Here is a 23,377-nt window from a genome sequence, read left to right on the forward strand (position 1 = left end):
TTTTTGGTCAATATTTCTATGCAATACTATTTATAAAATCATCACAAAGGCTATCTATCTAAGGATGCATCATCTCATTCCTAACATCAACTTGCAACCTCAAGGGGGTTTTGTACCAGGAAAGGAAACAATGAAAGGTGCTTTAGTTGCACATGAAGTCCTCCATTCCATCAACAATAGTAAATCATCCCACCTTGACATCAAGTTGGATATGATGAAAGCATATCGTAGATAAGATAAGATAAGATAAATTTATTAATTTAGAGTAAATTGGACATACCTACTAAAGGTATTGTGGAAGTTTGGATTTGTGAAAGGCTAGTGTAAATGGATTAAGGCATGTATTTCTAGAGCTAGATTTTTTGTTTTGATAAATCGTATATTGGTTGGTTTATTCACATCTACACAAGGAGTTGGATAGGAGATCCTCTAGCACTGGTATTATTCATTCTCATGGTAGAATCATTAATAAGACTTATTCAGAGGAAACAAGTGCTAGGAAAATGGCCAAGTGTGCAGATTGGCCAATTAGATATTTCAATGACACATTGCCTTTTTGTAGATGACACATTGCTATTTGGGATCTTTAACATATTGGAGGCTAGGTAGATTAAAGAAGTGTTGGACCTTTGCATAGTAGCATCAAACCAAAGGGTGAATGCCCTTAAATCTAAAGTCTACTTGTTCAACACTAATTAAGTTATATCCAATAAAATTGACAATTTCTTAGGATTTTCAATAGACTTCCTTCCATCTATATACCTTGGAATCCCCTTTTTTATGGTGGCAAACAAAATCTGCTATTGAACACCTGTCATTGAAAGGATCAAATCTAGAATAGTAGAATGAAAGCTTGATGGTTGTCATTATAAAGTAGAATTCTACTTATCAAATCAGTCCTATCAACTATTCCTAATTACTATTTATCGGTTCTCAAAGTGCCTTGTCAGTTATCCAAACAATTTAGAAAATGCTTAGAGAATTCTTATGGATTGGCAAAATGAATGGTGTAAAGAAAGTTACCTTAGTCTCTTTGGAAAAGATGGCACAAGAGTAGGGATACATGATTTGAAAAAACAAAATCAAGCTTTTAGGGGTAAATCAGTTTGGAAAATGTATAGCAAACCACATAACATCTGGTGCCAAATTATGCAAAAGTACTTAGATGAAGTAAACTCATCTATAATTTTCACAATATAAGACCCACCTAAAGTTTCATCCATTTGGGATTTCATTATTTTCTCTAGGGAAATAATATGTAACTTCATTACATTGGAAGTGAATAATGGTCTATCAATTAAATTTTGGTGTGAGTCATGGAATAGTACAACACTTTTAATTAGAATGGATAATATAGATGACATAGTTACTACTTCAAAAAATGTTTGGTGTACTTACTTAAAAGATTATGTATCGACAGTATGTTTGCATTCAAGGAAGGTGATATGGAAGGATCCACATGAACTACCTTTGACCCCTCAAGAGATCCAATGCTTAGAAAATATCTTCTCTCAAAATGTAGTTTACTTATCAAATATGGAAGATAAATTGATCTGAGCACTAGGATTAAATGGAAATTTCACCATCAAGGAAGGTTATAAGCTCATCCGACAATGAGATGCAAGCATTAAACCATATCGTGCCTACAGTTTCTACTGGAATCATCTCACTCTACCAAAGGAAGGTTTTTTTTCTTGGTTAGCTTTGAAAAATAAGGCATTAACTACTAAAAGGTTACACAGACTCAATATATCTCAACCCTTCAAATTCCCTCTGTGTAATAATCATCTGGAAGATATAGATCATCTATTCTCAAACTATCAATTTGCATAGGACAACTAGTTTTTTGTCCTTGGGAAATTACACTATTTTACTCCACTCCCATGTAGGCTTTGAGATCTATTTGAATCATGGCTGCAATTATACTCCTCATCCCTCTTCTCTACTATTTGGAATTTTATACCAACACTAGTTGTGTGGGCATTATGGTGGGAGAGGAACAAAAGGATCTTTTGCAGAATTGCCTCATGAATCCAAACAGTCACATCTCATCTTGAGACATCAATTCCTAAACTAGTAAATGCTAGTCATAGTAAATTAAGATATAATCTAGTTATGAATCCCTGGAATTCAACTACAATTCAAGAATGGAAACAAATTCATGTGCCCTTTAGTTAATGCTCTCAAATAGTACCTAATAAGGTGCAAAATAGAGCATTAATCAAATGGAAACCACCATCTAATGAGGTTAGTATAATAAATTTTGATGGCTATTCAAGAGGTAATCTGAGAAATTCTAGGGCAAGAGTATGTATTCGGGATCACCAAGGTTTATTGATAGCAATAAAATGTTGCACCAATATGGCAGAGGCCTAGGCATTATTTGAGGGATTAATACTAGAAAAATAGGGGGGATGTCAACAAATTCATATTGAAGGTGATTCCATGGTCATAATTTTAGCATGCATTAATTGAACCTGTCATAATAGGAGAATCACATACATTCTTCAACAAATATGGCAATCCTGAACACATTTCAAGAAGTCCACATCTCACATACTCTTTGAGAAGGTAATAAAGTGGTAGATTATTTAGCAAATAAAGGATGTGACAGAAATGGAAATGAGTCTTTTAGTTCTAATGCAATCCCAAAACAAGGTGACCAACTAAAACATATACTCCAATTGGACAGGGTGGAATTTGATGGAGCCTCCTCAAGTGTGCATATGTGATGTCTGCAACTATGCAGATGTGCGCTTAGATGGTAGTTTTAGTACATTAGTGATTCACATGGCTATATTTATGATAATGAGTGGATGGGTAGATGCTTGATAAGTCAATGCATGTGTATTTCTTCACTATTTGAATCCCATATTTTTCTCATGTAAACCAATATGTAAAATGATATATTGTTATATTTGTATATGACTATGATCCTAGGGTTTCTTACTAGTTCTTCCATGGGGGAGTCTTTGAACCTATTTATTAATAAAAATATGGTGGTAACCCTACTTTGGCTTTTTTTTTAAAAATAACACCAAGATTTAATGTGGTTCACCCATTTTCTAGACTACATCCACCAAATAGTGAGTCCAATATTATTATTATCCAGTGACTACAACCTCAAGAACAAATTAATACACTACACCTTATGAAATCCCTAACCCTAAGACATTTTCTACAGATATTTTTCTTCTTTAGGGTTAAAATTAGTTACAACATGTTAGCCCATACATTTAGATAAAATAGATTAGGGCCTGGGCCGACCACAAAAACCATCGAGGAATTATGGAATATGTATAGTACATCCCTAACTAGGCATAAAAAAATAAAAATCTCCAAGTTAGGGATTGATCCAGCTCTATGCTAGACAAAAATCTCCCACTTGGAGACTGATCCAATAGAAATGTTGCTACTCCATGAGGCTCCCACTAGATCAAACCACCCCTGACTCTATTGTTCTTTTATTTTCTTAAGTCTAGAAGACCAATCAAATCTAAAGAGGAGTTCAACTTCTCCCTTGTCACTACCTTTGTAAGCATATCTTTTGGATTATCATCTATATGTATCTTCTCCAACTTTAACTATTCATCAGCCAAAATTGATTGAATCAAATGGTACCATTGTTGTATGTGTTTTAGTCTTTGAATGTAAAGAAAAATTCTTCACAAGATGAATGACACTTTGGCTAAATGTAATCATATAATTATCCCCCTTTGGTTGTCCCAACTCTTCTAGGTAGAACTAAAGCCATATCATCTCCTTGGTTGCCTCTATAGGAGCAACATACTCTGCCTTTGTAGTGGATAAAGCATTCACCTTCTTTAACCAAGAAACCTAGCTCACTACTACCTCACCAATAGTAAATACATACCCTGTGGTACTCTGCATAGTATCAATATCCCATGCCAAATCTAAGTTAACATAGCATTATAAATCAATGGTAGAGCCCCAAAAATGTAAGCGCTAACTAGATGTTCCTCTCAAATATCTAAGGATCCATTTGACTACTTCCAATGCTTAATATTAGGATGAATCATATACTTGCTAACGACTCCCACTATATGTGCAATATCTAGCCTTGTACATACCATAGCATACATCAAGCTTCCTAGACCTGAAGCATAAGCTACGCTAGACATGTTAAACTCCTTTTCTTATGTCTTTGGGCACATCTCCTTAGTCAACTTCAAATGATCAAGTAAAGTTGTGCTAATGTCTTTAGCATTCTCTATACATAAATATAGCAACACCTTCTCAATATAATAAACTTGAGATAAAGTCAATTTTCTATGTTTCCTACAAATTGTTTACAATGATAAGAAAGAAAACAAAATGTTTTGATCCATGTGATTACAACTCACTCTTATAGGTTCATGTCTCTGATCGGTCCTTGTGTTGACTCACCGATAAGCCTTCGATTGTCATCTCTAATCTTTATTCGCTAGAAACTCTTCAATAAATCACTCTACTCTTCACAAAAACACTTAGGACTTATGCCCAAACTTAGTTATAAACATCAAAATCATCTAGATACAAGCTTTCTTCTTTATCTATGCATTGGCTTAGACTTGTGCATTTCTAATCCACCTTACACTGTATACCTCTCTTCACATACAAACTTGCACATACCCACAAAAACACACAACCATTTTTTCAGTTATATATCTCTTTAAATAGGAAATTCTTTCTTTACTATTTTCAACCACCATTGTAGATCTTAGGGTATATGATCAGGTTCAATTCAATTCCTTGTATCTATCCATCTTCTTGAGCTTCTTCTACAAACTCCTTTGGAATATGTTAGCTAGATCTTTACCTAATCCTTGTCTTGAATTTAATGATCCAAGTCATCAATATTACCTACAATGTGATTTACATCTCCCAAGAAATCAACTATGTCAACTTGATCTCATGAATTCCTTTAATTCATTCTGATATTGTCACTCGACAATCTCTCAATTTTGACACTTGGTCATCACTAAATTACTTATTCATTATAAATCTTTCTATCTCAGCATCAACTATCTCACTTAATCAACACTAATGCTTGGTCAATACTAGATTTTCTTGGCACGAATAGTAACTTAGTTGATAGTATCATTGCTTGACATTCCTTAGCCTTTTACTCTATTTCTCAACTTTCTTAACACAAATAATCACTTTGCTTTATCAAAGTCTATCTAATCAAATGTCCATTGTAACTCCTTTTTCATGACTCAACCTTTCCTATAGGTATTATTGTTATGAGAAACATCTAAAATCCTCTTCATCAATCAAATAGATATGACATTTATATATTGATATATATATCTATATCTATATATATATATATATATATATATATATATATATATATGTACACACACACACACACGTATGTACATACATACATACATACATACATACATACATACATACATACATATATATATATATATATATATATATATATATATATATATATAGGTAAGGCCATAATAATGGTTTCCACTTTTCATCATGAAAAAATCAAATGAAAAGTGGGAAAATCATTTTCTAGGGGCTTTGAATGAATCCTCTACTTCAAATAAAGCAACCATAGGGCTTCATTTTATGTCCTGGCCCCATGGGCTTCATTTGAAGCCCATTATTCCATCCGCCATCAAGGGATTCAAATGAAACATTATGGCTTTGAATGAAACCCCTAGGGCCAAAATGTCATTGAATCGTGGGCCATTGCAATTCATTTGAACCCCCCATAGGGCCACCCAAATTACCCCTAGGGGGCTTTGACTGAAGCCCCTTCATTTGAAGCCTCTAGAAGGGCTTCATTCAAAGGTCCCAAAATAGGAAATTTTACAAACTTACTAAAATTTCTATGGATTTTTTTCCCTTTTGAGGGCTTAAAAAAAGGCTAAACACATCCATATTCTGAAACTAAATATAGAAAATTGTTGTAGTTTGAATAAGCTTTTGAATGACTATATTTTTAGTACATATTGTAATTATCATGATTTTTTTTTATAGTTTTATTAAATATATATGTTGTCTGGCCATTTCATAAATCTCAATTTGAAACCTCAAGAAAAATAGAAAATGAGAAAATAAAAAATTTCTAAAATATGTCCACCAAAGATATATGTGTTACCTTTCTATAAAATCAAGAAAAAATCCATTTTGATAAATACAATTCAAATGATATTGATAAAAAAAAACCTATGTCTAAATTATCATTAGCATCACCTTGCCACTAATTATAATCTAAAACTTTTAATGAAATTGAATGAAACTAACTAAACTTGTTAGATATTTATGTTACCATTCTATCATTGAAATAATTTGGTCATTGTCAATTTTTTGTTTTAAAGTTATCTTCATGAAATGACCCATGACTCTTTGAAAATGTCAATTTTCATATAAACTACTTCTTAAAGGAGATGGAAAATCCACTTCAAATGAATATATATATATATATACATTGTTAGAAACTAGAAAGAAAATTCTAAAAATTACTAGTTTAAATCATCTTCAAATTTTTACATTTTTTTTAGTAATACACATCGAAAAATGAAGTTTGTTTTAAAAATATCTATTTTAGTGTTGAAGTTGGTCAAAAAGTGGGATTCATTACTATGGCCTAACCCATATATGTGTTTACACACACATGTGCGCACGCGCACCCAAACACATGTGCACGCGCGCACATGCACACATGCACGCGCACCCACGCACACACGCACATGTGCGCACACACACACACACACATGTATATATGAGGAGCTATTCTAAAAATATGGGAGGGACCAAAATAAAATTTGACTTATTTATAATTATATTCTTAATCTATTTTGACATGACAATTATCACATATGATCACGACTTCTCATTTTAAATGTTTTATGTTAAGAAAAAACTACATAATATATGAGCAAAGTAGTCTAAGTATCTTAGACACAATTTTAATTAAATCATACATTGTTCAAAACATCTCAATTTGAATTTGACAACATGTTCATGGAGTTGTCAAGTCTGAATGTACAAATAAGAACATTGAAAATAGAGTTTTACTCATGGATTTTTGGGGTTTTCATAAATGGGTAATAAAAAATCATAATCTATAAGCTAACCAAAAAAAAAATTAGGGTCTCCATACCAAAATTGTATGTGTAGAGAAACTATAGAAATTATCACATAATATGGTCTTAGAGACTTGTTTAAAACTGGTACCAATAGTGCAAGTCAATTTATAGAGGGGTCCCAAAGACCTAGCTATCATTGTTTAGTTGGAATGACTAATTGATCTTGAAGACTTGATTGCATGACATGTTTGAAGGAGAAGTCTATGAGATGGATTCATAAGGTTGTTCTTTATTGAGTGTTTCCATGATAGTTCGACAAGGTTGACTCTTAAGGTATGTTTGTAATTTAGGTTTGCAAGCAAAGTTTGCATGTCAAATTGGAAAGTTAAAGTGCAATTGTGCTTGAGATATAGGATACCCAATTTCATAAGTAAATGACAAAAGATATATAGTAAAACTTGCAATCATGTCTTAGAGATCTAATTACACTATCTAACTTCCAAAGTGAGACTTGAATAAAAATAATTTCTATTGAATAATTTTTTTAAATTACAATCTAAAACATGACTTATGACTTTGTAGATATGAAAAATATGATAGGATATTTGAGAAGGGTTTAAACATGTACCACAAACCTTGAACTATGAAATGAGAAAACTTACTAGGATTATTCCTTGATCATTGCCAAAAAATGATTAGGGATAACATAAAGATACATTATAAATTATACTCATTTAATTTCTATAGAGTTTGGTATTTTTAACCTATATGTTTGGTGATGGTATAGTATTATAAATTATCACATAATATGGTCCTAGATGCTTGTTTAAAACTTGTACCAATAGTGCAAGTCAATTTATAGAGGGGTCCCAAAGACCTAGCTATCATTGTTTTGTTATAAGGACTAATAGGTCTTGAAGACCTAATTGGATGACATGTTTGGAGGATAAGTCTATGAGATGGCTTCATAAGGTTGGTCTTCATTGAGTGTTTCTAGGATAGTTCAACGATGTGAATTCCTAAGGTATGTAATTTGGGTTTGAAAGGAAAGTTTGCATGTCAAATTAGAAAGTTAAAGTGCAATTATGTCTGAGATATAAGACACCCAATTTCATAGGTGAATGACAAAATATATATAGGAAAGCTTGCAATCAAGTCTTAGAGACCTAATTACACTATCTAACTTCCAAAGTGAGACTTGAATAGAAATAATTTATATAGAATAAATACTTGTTCATTATATTCTAAAAAATGACTTATGTCTTTGTAGTTATGAATAAAATGATATGGTATTTGGAATGGGTTTAAACATGTACCTCAAACTTTGAACTATGCAATGAGAAAAATTACTAGAAGTATTCCTTCATCCTTACCAAGAAATGATAAGGGACAACATAAAGATACATTATAAATTACACTCATTTAATTTCTATAGAGTTGGGTATTTTTGTTGTATGTTCGGTGATGGCACAATATTAATGGTTATTTTCTCAAGGATCTAGCTTGGGGTATTTATTTTCCACAACATAATTTTTCTTCAAAGTCTCCTTTTATGGTGGATCCAACTTGTCGATTGACATGTCATAGATTTAAAATTGATGTGGACTCTATAGTTTTATCTTTTGGTTGGATATGTTTTAGTGATTGCAATCATGGAGATTTATTTTGAAGAAACAACTTTCCTCTCATTGGTTGTTTCTTCAATGTACCCTATTGTTAGTACCCGATATGGTCACAGTTTTAAAACTTCAAGTGCAGAGTTTGAACCACTTCAACCTGAAGTTTGAAGTAGTTCAAAGTAGTTCAAATGGTCCATCTTGCAGGCTTGATAGCTTATCTTGATTCAATGCATTCCTAAGTCCACAGAATTGAGGTTCGAAGAATCCAGATTAGTTCAGAGGTATCTAAGTTCAGTGGTTCAAATGACTCATCTTTGTAGGTTCAACATAAGAAAAATTTAGAGTGATCCTACAGGCTAGTTGGTTCAATGTGGCTTATTCTATGTTCAGAAAAGTTCATGTGATGTGACAGGTTCAATAGAATTCTGATTCTTCTCGGTTCAACAATTTCAACATCAAAGACACTCTGCTGGCCCTACTTCTTGGTCTAGATTCAAAATCATGGTTGTGATAAGTCAAATAGTTCAAAGGTATGGTAAGAAATGTAGAATCAAGGTTCATGTGATTTCATTTCAAGATCAAATCCTGAGAATTCTAAAGTTCAATCCATAATTATAATTTCACAACCATATTTGAGTAATGGTGTAATGGTTCATATCCAAAGTTTCAAACATGATTTGAGTCATATGATGATGAAATCTTCAGAGGAAGGATTCAAACTTTGAAAATATCTTTCAACCCTGTAGCAGATGCATAGAATGTCGAAGAGTTACGGGCTGACCACAAATCTATTGATCAAGACACGAGTTTCATCAGTTGTGAAAGTGAATGCTCCTGACAAACTGGTGTAGATGATAGCAACCAAAGTTGTAATCACATAGCATTAAGCTTGTAGTTTGAAAGCTCGGCTCAAGCTTATGCAAGATTGTACACCCATGTAAATAACAGTTTCAATGGGTTCCACGATTGAGTTTGAGACAATCAGGTTCCATCATGGAGAAGTGTGTGATACCCACGGACCAACACAAGAGGGCAAAGGGATGAGGAAGGCCTGTGGTCACGCCTAAACACATAGAGTGCCCACACATTATGTGGGATGTTTGACAGAGCATAACAGTTGAAAGGAGGTTCATAGCTACAAGTGTCACCTTCATTCTTGAAGTCCATCCATGTGGAAGCACGTGGTTGGTAGCAATACAGTTGGTAGATTCATAAAGATTGCAGTTTGGACACACATTTTTTTTGTGACCCCCGAGCGTAATTAATGTGGATGCTCATGTACTAAGAGAATAAAGACCATTCTCCCTCAAGCCAAGTTCTGTATAATTATTCATTTATCTCATCACCAAACACAAATTTGGCACGACCGTGGAAACATATGAACTTAATTGGTCAAGTGTTCAATGCGAAAATCACAGTCTCTTATTGAGGAAGGAATGCACGAGGCCAATTATCCTCTCTCGACGTTGAGTTTCTTAAGGTATGAAGACCCGCGGGTTTAGAGGGGATTGTGCAAGATTGATATGGCTTACGAATTTTCCCAATATGCAAAAGGATGTTAATCGGCATCAACAATGCCTTAAGTGTTTTGGTTGGACACCCCCGATGATGAGTAAGATATTATACATTTTGTAGTGAGAAATAGATTGAACTATTTGAAATATTAAGTTCAAATTATCCTAAAGGTCGAGACTCAAGAGATACGTAGATATGAACAGAGAAACTCAAACTTGTGGGTGACTCTCCATTTCACATAAAAGGAGTCGTTACATTGCTAAAAGTGATTTGAAATAAAGTGTTTAATTATAAATTAAAATCTTATGCACGTGCCACAAGAGAGGAGGAAGGGAAGAGACAGTTTTCTTCCAAGAATCAGTTACCCGAAACAGAACAAAATTGATAACAAAGAAGATAAAAGGGTTAGAGAAAGACAGGAAAGGGGGTTCCAATTTCTTTCTTCTTCCAGACTGTAGACTTTGGACTCCAGCCAAGGAGGGGATTTTGTAAAATCTCTTCATTTTCTTGAGAGGGTGTGAGAGGCAGAGTAGGGATTGTTTTTCTTTTCCAGAACTGTGTGTCTAAGATAGAGATAGGATTTTGATAGCTAATGTAATATTGTGAAAGGAGTTTCTGTCTTTCTTAAAACAGTGGTTTGGTTGTAATGCGCACAAGTTACTTTGTGATCTTTTGTAGTCAGGGAAGGGAGATTGAGGGTTAAGTATATCCGAACTTTGATTATGGTGTATTTTCCCTCCACTGATTATGAACTTTGTGTCATATTCAGTTTTCTCTGAATTACATTTCAATATCGTTGTTTTCTTGTTACATTATCAGTTTAAATATCTTTAAAAGCTTTGATTTTCAATTCTCTCAAGAGAACGGAAGACATTTTCTCATGTTTACTTTGTAATGCAACATTTGGGCATGTGAACTTTGTGTCATCCAATGTTCTTTGTTGTTCTTTCTTTTCAATAATCCTGGTTTCCGCATCTACTTTGTACATACAGGTAGATGTTTGTAATCCTTTCGTGCTTTTAGGTTAAAAGCATCCATATTTTGATTCATTGTAAATCATATATAGGGAGCTATACCCGATAAAATTCAGAGGAAAGTTATCAATCCAATGATAACTTGTCCAACTGTTGGTGCTGGTTTGTCCTCTTGCTCGAGCATTCAAGGTCAAAATTGCATGTATTTTCTTGGAGGACAATTTGTTCACTAACAGATTTTTGGCGACTCTGCTGGGGAAGAATCAAAGATTTGAGTGCCTAACGATTTCTTCCTTAGTTTTGTGATTATCTCTGCATGCAAGAGATTGGCAACTCTAAAATTTTAACCTGGTGAATCTTTGATTGTGGGGTTTCAGCCTGCATTATGGCAGTAGCTGCAGCTCAACCATGGGGAGCTCAAATCGAACCCTTTGCTTTGGCTCAATATTCAGCCTTACCAAAAAGGTTGTGGGATTTTCTTCCCAAGTTTCATGGAGATAGAATGCAAGACCCGGCTGATCATATCAAAGCGGTTATTGTTGCATGCAGGATTCTTGGTGTGCAGGAAGAAGATGTATTTGTCAGATTGTTTGTCCAAAGCCTCATGGGAAAAGCCACAGAGTGGTTCCAGCATTTGCAAGATGGATGCATTACAACTTGGGATGATCTTGAGCAAAGATTCCTCGAAAGATTTCAGCCCACAATCAATTCCCATCAATTACTAGTAAATCTTTTGCAAGTTCAGATGAAAGAAGATGAATCTGTAAGGGAGTTCATTGATAGATTTAACCAGATTGTTGGTAAAATTCCTCTAGCCAACCAACCAAGTGAAAGTAATCAAGTATGCTTCTTTATTTCTGATATGGATGTCGAAGTCAAGTTTTGGTTGCAACACCTTGGAATGCAAAATTTGGTAAATGTTCAAAAAGAAGCAATCAGATTAGATGATGCCTTAATTCTTAGTGGCATGAAATCTATGAAGACTCCCCCAACAAAAGAATACCTTTATGGTCAGCAATAGTACATCGATGAGAAAATTACAAAAAAGAAGTGTGTTCTAGAAAGACCCAGACCTACTTCCACTCTTTCCCATTTTCAGAATCTAATGGCTTTTAATGATGGAGACTTTAAAAAACCTTTGTTGGCTAAAGATGGTGCTTCAAAGATATCAGGATTTTTTTGCATGCATATTGAAAATGATGAAGAGGAGCAAAGCAATGCTAAAAAGCTTGGGAATTCAAGTAACATGGTTTTACCACATCCTCTCTTCAACCAAGAAACTAGATCTCTCAAAATCCACAGGTGCAGAATGTTATCTAGTTTCAAATAGTCTTGATGGTAAAGATTTTCATAATGGTATTCAGAAGTTTAGTCTCATAGAAAGAATGAATATGGATGATTCTTTATATTCTAAAAATTTTAATCAACAAGTTGAAGAGTCTGTCATATGTGATGCTGAAGCTACATCATATTCCTCTTTTGAAACTTGTGCTGATAGTAAGGTGTCATATGCTAATGAGGATAAAATTACCTAGAGTGACCCTAATCCACTTTTCATGCCAATGGGGTTTGAAGAGAATATAGCTATCGAAGAAAATCCTCTTTTTCGATTTCAAGATTCTCACTTCAATAATGAAAACCTATCCTATTTTTCTTTATTGACAAATGCTGAAATTCTCATGGAAGGAGGACAAGTGGAGGTCAGTCTCCAACCAGCTGAAAACTCTATTGAAAAACCATGTGGAGATCTTATCTATGAAGAAGAGGAAATCATAGACATGTTTCTATCATCACTCAAGCTGGACGATTCCTCTAATGGTGAGCTAAATATTTGTTCAAGTCAAATAAAAGACCAGGCATTTATTGACAACTTTTCCCTTCATCCATCTATGCACAATGTTGCTGATTTGGATCATAAGAAAAATGCTGAGATATGTGATGACAACCAATTCCTTGAAAGTGGTGAAGGAGATATACATCTAAAGGTTGATCCTATGCTGAAGGAGATGTCCCTATGGCTGCAAATTGATCATGATCATGTACAAGAATTGAATTTGCATGACAATGTTCATGAGGACTGCACATCATCTTTTGATGAGGCTTTTTCATTTCATGTTTTTCAGTCCGAGGTAGAATCAGCTCCTACCGATGTAAAGGATAAATGCTTCAGTGGAGATGAATACTATGATGAGTCTTGGCTATTCAGAAAAGAGTGTTGGATCAGCATGTACATGCACGCTGCCATTCTGAAGTTTGGCATCAAAAGAGTCATCATCAAGCAATGGTTGGGAGCTGTTTCATTGAGGTATGCTTTACTAATTTGAAAAGGCTCCTATTTCTCTAAACCAGTAAATGGATTTGCACAGCTTCATCCTCCTTCTAAATTCTCTCAGTAGGTTCTTTCCTACCTTTGTAAATATTGTAAATATCTTTTTGGTGTGCATAGTATAGTTTGAATAATGTGCAAGCTTCGTGCTTGCCAGTAGTGTGGGTGTTTGTTGTTGTATTTGGTTTGTTGGTGTCGCCTCGCTCCCCTCCACCCTCTCTGCAAGCAGCTCCCAATCTTCTCTTCTGGCTTACTCTATTTCCCAATGGATAAGGCATTGTTCCTCTCCCAAGAGATTGCTGGAGTTCTCTGATTTTGTATCAAAATTAGTCCCACAATTAGAGCCCCTGTTAGTACCCGATATGGTCACAGTTTTAAAACTTCAAGTGCAGAGTTTGAACCACTTTGAACTGAAGTTCAAAGTAGTTCAAAGTAGTTCAAATGGTCCATCTTGTAGGCTTGATAGCTTATCTTGATTCAATGCATTCCTAAGTCCACAGAATTGAGGTTCAAAGAATCCAGATTAGTTCAGAGGTATCTAAGTTCAGTGGTTCAAATGACTCATCTTTGTAGGTTCAACATAAGAAAAATTTAGAGTGATCCTATTGGCTGGTTGGTTCAATGTGGCTTATTCTATGTTCAAAAAAGTTCATGTGATGTGACAGGTTCAATAGAATTCTGGTTCTTGTCGGTTCAACAATTTCAACATGAAAGACACTCTGTTGGCCCTACTTCTTGGTCTAGATTCAAAATCATGGTTGTGATAAGTCAAATAGTTCAAAGGTGTGGTAAGAAATGTAGAATCAAGGTTCATGTGATTTCATTTCAAGATCAAATCCCGAGAATTCTAAAGTTCAATCCATAATTATAATTTCACAACCATATTTTAGTAATGGTGTAACGGTTCATATCCAAAGTTTCAAACATGATTTGAGTCATATGATGATGAAATCTTTAGAGGAAGGATTCAAACTTTGAAAATATCTTTCAACCCTACAGCAGATGCATAGAATGTCAACGAGTTACGGGCTGACCACAAATCTATTGATCAAGACACAAGTTTCATCAGTTGTGAAAGTGAATGCTCCTGAAAAATTGGTGTAGATGATAGCAACCAAAGTTGTAATCACATAACATTGAGCTTTTAGTTTGAAAGCTCGGGTCAAGCTTATGCGAGATTGTACACCCATGTAAGGAATAGTTTCAATGGGTTCCACGATTGAGTCTGAGACAATCAGGTCCCATCATGGAGAAGTGTGTGATACCCACGGACCAACACAAGAGGGCAAAGGGATGAGGAAGGCATGTGGTCATGCCTAAAAACATAGAGTGCCCACACATTATGTGGGATGTTTGACAGAGCATAACAGTTGAAAGGAGGTTAATAGCTACAGGTGTCACCTTCATTCCCGAAGTCCATCCATTTGGAAGCACGTGGTTGGTTGCAATACAATTGGCAGATTCATAAAGATTGTAGTTTGGACACACGTTTTTTTTGTGACCCCCGAGCGCGATTAATGTGGATGCTCATGTACTAAGAGAATAAAGACCATTCTCCCTCAAGCCAAGTTCTGTATAATTATTCATTTATCTCATCACCGAACACAAATTTGGCATGACCGTGGAAACATATGAACTTAATTGGTCAAGTGTTCAATGCGGAAATCACAGTCTCTTGTTGAGGAAGGAATGCATGAGGCCAGTTATCCTCTCTCGACGTTGAGTTTCTTAAGGTATGAGGACCCACAGGTTTAGAGGGGATTGTGCAAGATTGATATGGCTTATGAATTTTCCCAATATGCAAAAGGATGTTAATCGGCATCAACAATGCCTTAAGTGTTTTGGTCGGACACCCCCAATGATGAGTAAGATATTATACATTTTTTAGTGAGAAATAGATTGAACTATTTGAAAGATTAAGTTCAAATTATCCTAAAGGTCGAGACTCAAGAGATACGTAGATATGAGCAAAGAAACTCAAACTCGTGGGTGACTATGCATTTCACATAAAAGGAGTCGTTACATTGCTAAAAGTTATTTTTAATAAAGTGTTTAATTATAAATTAAAATCTTATGCACATTCCACAAGAGAGGAGGAAGGGAAGAGACAATTTTCTTCCAAGAATCAGTTACCCGAAACTAAACAGAACTGACAACAAAGAAGATAAAAGGTTCAGAGAAAGACAGGAAAGGGGGTTCCAATTTCTTCCTTCTTTCAGACTGTAGACTTTGGGCTCCAGCCAGGGAGGGGATTTTGTAAAATCTCTTCATTTTCTTGAGAGGGTGTGAGAGGCATAGTAGGGATTGTTTTTCTTTTCCAGAACTGTGTGTCTGAGATAGAGATAGGATTTTGATAGCTAATGTAATATTGTGAAAGGAGTTTTTGTCTTTCTTAAAACAGTGGTTTGGTTGTAATGCGCACAAGATACTTTGTGATCTTTTGCAGGCAGGGAAGGGAGATTGAGGGTCAAGTATATCCGAACTTTAATTATGGTGTATTTTCCCTCCACTGATTATGAACTTTGTGTCATATTCAGTTTTCTCTGAATTACATTTCAATATCGTTGTTTTCTTGTTACATTATTAGTTCAAATATCTTTAAAAGCTTTGATTTTCAATTCTCTCAAGAGAACGAAAGACATTTTCTCATGTTTACTTTGTAATGCAGCATTTGGGCATGTGAACTTTGTGTCATCCAATGTTCTTTGTTGTTCTTTCTTTTCAATAATCCTTGTTTCCGCATCTACTTTGTACATACAGGTAGATGTTTGTAATCCTTTCGTGCTTTCAGCTTAAAAGCATCCATATTTTAATTCATTGTAAATCATATACGAGGAGCTGTACCCGATAAAATTCAAAGGAAAGTTATCAATCCAATGATAACTTGTCCAACTGTTGGTGTTGGTTTGTCCTCTTGCTCGGGCATTCAGGGTTAGAATTGCATGTATTTTCTTGGAGGACAATTTGTTCACTAACACCTATATAAGTAGAGATTCTAAATCTAAGGTTTTCATCTGAGTTGGATGTCATTTACCTACCATGGCCCTTACTATTTTTTCTATTGAGATAGAGACATTTTGAGGTTTTGGGGTCTTGTAAACATGTGGAAATCATCCCTATCTTGGATCTTTTCTAGGCATTTGTTGTGTAGTATTCATTTTTTGTTTCTTGTCTATATAACGCCCCGCCAAGGGATCCAAAAGAATTAACCTAAAGTTTTACTAAGTTTGCCAAACATTTTTTTTAAAACAAGAAAGAATAGCATACACATCAAACATAAAGTAGAAAAAGTAATAACATACAATCATCTATAAGCATACATAATAGGTTACATTCCTTAAGGATCCCAAGATGTTGAATCACATTTAAAAATAATGAATACTAGTCTAATAAATACCACATCGATATCAAAGAATAATTGAAAGTCCAAAGTTCATTTAAATAATATACATATGTTCTGAATGCCACTTGGCAACAAAATTCATAATGCTTAATCATCCACTGTACATGTCACAATGTATGTAAGGCTAAAAGAATATACATTTATAAAAATAAAATTGCATCATCCTCCTCGGATACATGATACAAAGTACAATACCATAAATGAAACCATCCATCATAAAAGAAATAACCATCCATCATAAAAGATATAAACATCAATCACAAGATATAACCATCCATCATAATGATACAAAGATAGAATGAAAGGAAATGCAGACAAGAAAACTCCAACCATGGTATCAATGGACGGATCTCAATGGTAAGAGTAAAAAGCACTATCACCTAACCACATGGTAACCCAAAAAGGCCCACTCCCACTGCACTAAGGAGATAGTCTCGAGTCTCAAATAAGATATCAATCCAAATATCAAAAGTACTCTCTAAGTACAGGAAATCTTAAAAGTAATCTAACTCAAAGGTTCCAAGATAAATCAACATCTAAACCTAGAGGCACACAAAGACATGTATGAAACCTACTATGTAGGCAGGCAAGTGTCATCACAAGAATCACACTAGAGTTACCCTAGTATTCTCTCAAGACCCCAACCCCCTAGTAATCCCTATGCGGCGCTAGTATCCTCTTGTATTGAGAAGGCATACTAACAATGCATGGTATCCTCTTATTAACTTAAGATACAATTATAATAAGAGTTTTCTTATGTTCAAATAGAATTCAAAATTACCCTTATTTTATCTTAAGTTAATTTTCTAAAATAATCCAAGTGTAATTATTTATTTAAATTTTTAAAATAATACTTATTGATTTTCAAATAAAATAATCTATGATTTTATTAAAATTAGTCTTATAATAATTAAATAAATTTTAAACTTAATTGAACAACTTCCATTATTAATTAATCTTAATTAAATTAATTAATAATTATATATAAAATAACTATATTAATATCATTTAATTATTTATTAAATAAATAACTATTAATAAAATTTTTAAATAATTATTAAAACCTAAAACTATATAAATAGCATATTAATCATAAATTAATTAATTAATAATAAATGTTATTGATAAAACCACTTAATTAAATTAATTAATAATAAGTAATGAAACTTTATAAAAATTAAAATTTTAAAGTAATTAAGAAAGAACAAAACATATAAATTAATTACGTTAGGGCCCGCTAGTCGAAAAAAGTGTCGAGCAGCCATTCAAAGGGTTGTCAACAGTATGGGCCTTGTGGGCATAGTAGCAATACATTTATTGCTACTACTACCGCAGTCCTTACTGTAGACAACATAGTGTAAACACACTATTGGTAAAGGAATAGGAGGTGGGGGTGTGGTGGCCTCACCGCCATTTAAATAAATATTTTTAAATATTTTAAATATTGTTTTAGAAGAATATCATTTTTCAATTAATTTTACTTTCTAAAATTTTATAAATATAAAATTTAAATAAAGCAAATTCCTTATTCCAATAAGACATATTCTTTTAATAATAGATTCAGCATTAATCTAATAGGGAAAATATGACCAACCATTTAAATTTTCTCTTTAAATTTTTCTTTTTAAATTCCAAAATCCTCCCTGGTTTAATATCTAATTTGCAAAATTACATGATGAGATTCTCTAAGATATTTCAATCTCTACGCATACAGAAGAATTAATATGCATACTAGAAATTCACAATACTTAAAGCACTCATCACAAGAATTATTTAGATAACCATTCAGTAGTCATGATGAAGACATGAAAGAAAAAGAGTGTAATAAACTATGTGAATAATCACAAGCATCTATCTAGACTTTGATGGTAATCACTATGCCCAAGAAAATTATGAGAGAAATTTATCCTCCCAAAACCTTCTCTCTTTTGAAATCCTTTCCTCTTCCAAAATTTGTGGTCCTTCGAAAATGAACCCTCAATTGGTGATAATGAGTTATCTCTTAAAATTGGGGCACTAATTGTGCAATTACCCTAGAGGACTCCTTACCCACCCCACTTTTAACTCTTTATTATCTTTTCTTTATCTTTTTCATGCACATTTAATGAATTATAAAATAACTTTATTTTTAATTTCACTTGACCTATTTTTTCAATTAATTTATTAAATTTTAATCTCATGCACACATTATGAAATTTTGAAACTTTTAATAAATTAATATCTTTTTCACTTCTTAATTTATTTTCAAATGATAAATGATAAAATATTTATTAACTTAAATAATAATAGCATTTAGCATTTATTTAAAAATGAACTCTAAATATATTATTATTAAATTAAATAAATATTATCATGTTCTAAAATAATTCTTATAACTTTTATCTTTAAATTTAATTCTTTTTATTTAATTAATTTTCTCAATTAATTAAATATTAAAAATATCATAATAGTTTTTCATTAAATTAAATCATTAATAAAATAATTTAATTTGACTTAATTAATAAAAAAATCACCAAAGACTCATAAAACGAAATAGAAAAAGTCATCATAGAAAAACACATACAAGATCAAACTAAAGGGTTATAATCATGAATTAACGTCATCTGACACATTCAAAAGGTAAACATCTCAGATACTTGTCCTAATTTTCTAAGACAAATGGCTTAAAAATTTAAGATTTGGACTTAAGAATTTATCTCTCCTTTCTCACCATTGAGATAATGTGATAGGGTACACTCATCCTAGCAATTCAGGAAAGTCGATACCCAAAACCTACAATCTACATAAAATCCTTGCATGTACAAACACAATATTCTAAGCTAAATAGACAATGACTGGAAGTGGTGCATCGTGTAGATCCTAACTAGTAGGTGACTACAACTCCCTTCCTTAACCACATCAGAACCACCATACATAAAGAAAACATACACACACACACACACCATACACATGTAGTATGGGGTACCCATAAGAAAACACATGATAATCCATCTAACTAATCATCATCAATAACTAAAATCACTGAATAATCATCATGCATACATAAAGTATAGAATACCAAGTAATCTCATCATATAATCAACTGAATGTGAAACAATATCTAATAATCTCGAAACAATACTACTAGTAATCAAGCATAAAACTGGCATAAAAGAGTTTGGCAATGATAACAAAAATGTAAAGTAGGGGCAAGCACTACAGTCTAGTTGTTGATGAGGGCTTTTCATAGCTTGCAATTCTATGTTGTAAGATTCATTTTTGTCTATGTACTATTAGTAACTTTTTTTTCCTTTGTGTTTCACATGGCATGTTGTGATCTTTACTTTTGTTTTATTTCTTAATCCTTTATTTCTTGAGGACAATACCCTAGTATTGCAACTTTAAATACCAAAATAATCTTCATAGCACCATTTCAAATGAATTGTAATATATTTTAAAGAGAAAACATCTGATGTGTAATATATGTAGGTCTATAACAATAAAAGTGATGTAAGATATAAATGACTTGTTTAATTAATACTTGTTATATAAGTATAATTTGATTGAAATTTACATTAAAATGTGAGACATTACAGATTTTAATAAGTATGATTGTATCCCCCCTTCTTAATTAGAATAGAAACAACCAACTCTAAATTTTTGGGGAGATACTCTTCATACTTAATAGAAGCTCTTCTAGCAATTCTAAAGAAGAATTCATTTGTTAATTGCTCACTATTCAAATGAGCATTTATAATATTCTCAAACAATGCTCTATATTGATTCTCTACAAATCTTCCAAATATTTCTTCTTCCCCTTTTTTCCAATGTGTCATAGGATGCATTGGAATCCCTCCTAACACTCTGATACTCTCTATTTGAAATGATCCCTCTCTTTTTATAACGCTCTCCACCTCCTCCAAATTTGGACCAATCCATGGTATGTAAAATGATTCCCATTTCTCTTTTTCAACAATTCCCTGTCAATACAAAATTCTATATTATAGTATTTACTTCTATATATTATTCTACCACTAAGTACTCATATTTAAACTTAAACCCTAATAAGATAATCTCTAAGAACTTTGGATTCCTCTACATCAAAATCAAATACTCATAAGTTTCATTTCTAAACCAAAACCCATAAATACTAGGGTTCAGGGAAAACATAAATGAAAAAGAGAGAAGAGAGAAGTGATACAATATGTAAACGATTCCTAAACCAAAACCCATACTAGGGTTCAGAAAAAACATAAATGAGAAAGAGAGAAGAGAGAAGGGATGCAATATGCTAACCTCGTTTACAAGTTCCTCAAATGCATATTCTAAGTGACGCCCAATATTTCCTAATATTCCTTGCTCCTCCTTTAGTTGGCTTCCAGCATTACGACCAACTAGAGATATGAACATACATCCACCATCAACCATCTCTCTTGCTCGGGCATTTAGAAACGTTTTGAAATCTTTATTAAACTGTTGTAGATACGCAGCCCCAATTTCCTCCTCACATCCACTTGAAACGCAAACACAACGAGACCTTCTTTGTTGAACACTCTCTGGAACCTGCACTTTACATCTTAGTCATATTATTCCTTTACAACACAATATCTATGGAGAAATTATCACTTTTCATTGCTCACCTGTGAAACCCAGTGAAGACTGGCAGAAGAATAACAGAAATGAAGGCTTTTCTGTGGAAAGAGACGTCTGAAATGTGATCCACACACAGCCCGGGCAAAATAAGATGTTGCTGCCACAGGATTGTTTTCTCCATTGGTAAAGTCTTTCTCCAACGTTCGAAACAGCGAATTGAAATCATTTGATAGAAGGTCAATGAAAAAAAACTCAAATTCTGGCATCTCATGTTCCTCAAATGAGCGTTGCAGAGCTTTGACGATGGTCTCCACTGCCACAACGGTATTTCTCCCTGTCCCACACCCGAAATCTGCTATCCTAAACATGCCTCCCCCATTGAATTTCAGTTTCATATTCTCGTAGATGCTGCGCTCCAGAACTGGTTTCAAAGCTTCAACCATCTTTAACTGTAGCAGCAAATATTCAAATCCGGTTTTATTACAAGACCACATTAGTTCACATGAGGAAAAGTCTAAAAGTATGAATTTGCAGGGTAATCTTGTATTTCTAGTATCATTTCTTTTGTGAATATGTATCTTTAATTCTTAACATACATACGAAGAAATAATAGGGAGTAGTAAGATTGGCTTTCAAACTGCACTTTAAACAATTAAAAAGATTGAATGGGTGTTCTTTATCTGATATGAAGAAGACTAAGGTTGTGATTTTGTTCTGAGGATCTAATTATGTGGTAGCTTCTTGACTCGTGTATCAAGAGTAATTATGTGATAGTTTCTTGACTTTTGGGGAGACTGCCCATCTCAGTACTACTACAGCTTGATGGCCATTAACTGGGAAGTTTCATTCATGATTAAATTCACTCTGTTTGTAACCCTATTTGCAAAATCTTCACCAAGTATTGTACCTTATGAACCATTCATTAAAAAGTCCTTTAAGCTTATCAATTGATCTTTATCAACTATTCATTAAAACGTCCTTCAAGCTTATGAATTGATAAGTACCAAATATTCCAAGATTGTCTTTTAAACTGTAAAGTTATGTCTTATATCTCCTACTTCTCAACAGTAAGACTGTCTTTTAAACTAGAAATAGCAAATAAACGCTTTAAAAAAAAAAAAAATTTAATGGGTGATTTCTACCTGACATGAAGAACTGTTGGCATAACTAGAATCTACATCCCCGCCTTTCATTGCAAGCACAGTTTCTAAGGACGATTTAGACTGAGGTTGAGATTGAGAACTGAGAGCTTCCATTGAAAAGTGGTGCTTGAATTGTGAACGGAAGGGCTAATTTGTATGCCTCGCTAATCTCTCTTTGCAATCTTTCACATCTGTTGCATTGTTTTGGATCCACATTGACTCTCCCATGCCGGCGCCGCCTGCCGCTTTCAGTTCTTTTGATTCGAAATGCAAGCTAATGTCAGTCAAATCATGACTTCAGGATAACGCATACAGAAACGCCATTTTCAATATTCAGAGTCAGCAGAAGAAATTTGATCTTTAATGGCCATTCTACTGATTACAAATTCGCCTGGTATGCTCTAGAATGTACAAAGTAAAATTTTTTAACTACAACACATGATAAAGTGTGAAATTTCAACAAAATCTATTATTTTAGATTTTTTCAATTCTTTGTTGGGGATGGGCTAAAGGGTGGTTGGACGTCTTTGAAGTCAAGAAAGTACCAATTTAGTGTACTACCTATTTATAAATTGACATGTAATAAAAATAATATTTTTAATTAATTAGTAATTACAGTGAATGAATCATTTTGCATGGTATAGACAATTGAGTTCATTTGGAATCATTCTATTAGATCTTTTACATTGATTTCATAAATTGTCTGGTTTCTTTCTCTATCATTAATAAATTCGTTTATATATTCTAAATTTTTTAAAATTTATT

General features: G+C 33.4%; 1 protein-coding gene across 1 annotated transcript; it reads right to left on the minus strand.

The window, feature by feature from the left end:
- Window positions 1-20,403: 20,403 nt before the first annotated feature.
- LOC149558730 (indole-3-acetate O-methyltransferase 1-like) lies at window positions 20,404-22,772 on the minus strand. The gene is made up of 4 exons (XM_089786163.1): window positions 22,613-22,772; window positions 21,518-21,919; window positions 21,174-21,440; window positions 20,404-20,857 (listed from the first exon to the last, which is right to left on the minus strand). Exons 1-4 carry the CDS (start codon window positions 22,724-22,726, stop codon window positions 20,477-20,479), a joined length of 1,164 nt encoding a protein of 387 aa, XP_089642289.1. The 5' UTR covers window positions 22,727-22,772; the 3' UTR covers window positions 20,404-20,476.
- Between the last annotated feature and the right edge of the window lie 605 nt (window positions 22,773-23,377).

The sequence above is a fragment of the Cupressus sempervirens genome, chromosome 5 (assembly GCF_028749045.1).
Source record: "Cupressus sempervirens isolate cs-2001-9-10 chromosome 5, ASM2874904v1, whole genome shotgun sequence".
In the NCBI taxonomy this organism is placed as follows: Eukaryota; Viridiplantae; Streptophyta; class Pinopsida; order Cupressales; family Cupressaceae; genus Cupressus; species Cupressus sempervirens.